We start from the raw sequence: 1,469 nt of genomic DNA, 5'->3' as shown, positions 1-1,469 counted from the left end.
TTCGTCACCATGCACGTGTACTGGCCCGTGTCCTGCACCGTGACGTTGGTGAAGTTGAGGGTGCCGTCGTGCAGCACGGAGATGCGCACGCGGTAGGAGCCGTGCGTCATGAGGGTGCCGTTGGGCGTCAGCCAGTTGACCGAGGTCATGGAGGTGCCCGTGCGGCACTTGAGCTCGGCGGCCATGCCCTCGGTCACGTTGAGGTCCGTGGGCGGCTCCACGATGACGGGCGCGTAGCAGGTGAAGTGCGACTGGTCCAGCTCGCCGATGTAGCGCCCCTTGAGGCCGGCGGGCGCGTGGCAGCGCGCGCAGCAGGTGGTGTTGCTGGGCACCGTCTCCTTGAGCCACCAGCTGAGCCAGAGCACGTCGCAGTTGCAGTGCCAGGGGTTGTGGTTGAGGTGCACGCGCTCGAGGCGGTGCAGGGGCGTGAAGAGGTCGTGGGGCAGCGACATCAGGTTGTTGTGGGACAGGTTGAGCTCCTCCAGCGACTTGAGGTCGTCGAAGGCGTTGCGCTCGATGGTGGCCACCTGGGCGTGCATGAGCCACAGCTTGCGCAGGCTGGTGAGGCCCTGGAAGGAGCCCGGGCGGATGAGGTCCAGCCGGTTGCCCGACAGCTCCAGCTCCTCCAACCGCACCAGGGCCGTCAGGTTGGGGATGTCCTTGAGGTTGCACATGCCCAGGTTGAGGTAGCGCAGGTTGACCAGGCCCTCGAAGGCCGCCTCCGAGATGTACTCCAGCCGCTTGAGCTCGCCCAGGTCCAGGCGCCGCAGCGAGGGCACGCGGTTGAAGGCGTAGGACGGGATGCTCTCGATGGGGTTGTTACGCAGCCACAGCTCCCGCAGCTTGGACAGGTACTCGAAGGCCTGCGTGGGCACCGTGGTCAGCCGGTTGTCGAACAGCTCCAGCGTGTTCAGGCTGGGCAGCCCGTTGAAGGCGCCCACCTCGATCTTGCGTACCAGGTTCTTGCTCAGCTGCAGGATCTCCAGGTGGCGGAGGTGCTTGAAGGTGTCGGTGCGGATCACCTGGGGGGTGGAGGGGGGAGAGGAGACACCATCAGTAACTCAGGCAACAACGGACAAGAAGCACCAAGTCGCCCAAACCGGTGTGGCTCCGTGGATAGAACGTCGGCCTGTGGACTCAAGGGTCCCAGGTTCAATTCCGGTCAAGGGCATGTACCTGGGTTGCGGCACATCCCAGTAGGAGGTGTGCAGGAGGCAGCTGATCGATGTTTCTCTCTCCCTTCCTCTCTGTGAAAAATCAATAAAATATATTTAAAAAAAAAAAAAAGAAAAGAAAGAAAAAAAGAAGAACCAAGTTGCCAAGTGCTGGCGGCCGGTGGCCGTGGACAGAGGGGCCCAGCTCGCCCGTCTCTGCTGGTGGGAGAGCATGACCGTGATGCCATTTGGGAAAAACGGTTTGATTTCTTTTTTTTTTTTACAAAAAGTATAAAGGGCTTTTATCATTTGTAA

At 60.8% G+C, this 1,469-nt stretch overlaps 1 protein-coding gene across 1 annotated transcript in view; it reads right to left on the bottom strand.

The window, feature by feature from the left end:
- Positions 1-2: 2 nt before the first annotated feature.
- LRRC4B (leucine rich repeat containing 4B) overlaps positions 3-1,469 on the bottom strand; it is a gene marked incomplete at its 3' end in the record, with an annotated part of 5,610 nt that continues 4,143 nt past the window's right edge. The window contains exon 2 of the mRNA XM_006763871.1: positions 3-1,060. Coding sequence (XP_006763934.1) covers positions 3-1,060 — 1,058 coding nt within the window. The remainder of the gene's footprint in view (positions 1,061-1,469) is intronic.

This window comes from Myotis davidii, unplaced genomic scaffold (assembly GCF_000327345.1).
Source record: "Myotis davidii unplaced genomic scaffold, ASM32734v1 scaffold358, whole genome shotgun sequence".
Taxonomy (NCBI): domain Eukaryota; kingdom Metazoa; phylum Chordata; class Mammalia; order Chiroptera; family Vespertilionidae; genus Myotis; species Myotis davidii.
The sequence above is the reverse complement of the archived record's forward strand: the minus strand, read 5'-3'. Positions and strand labels throughout refer to the sequence as shown.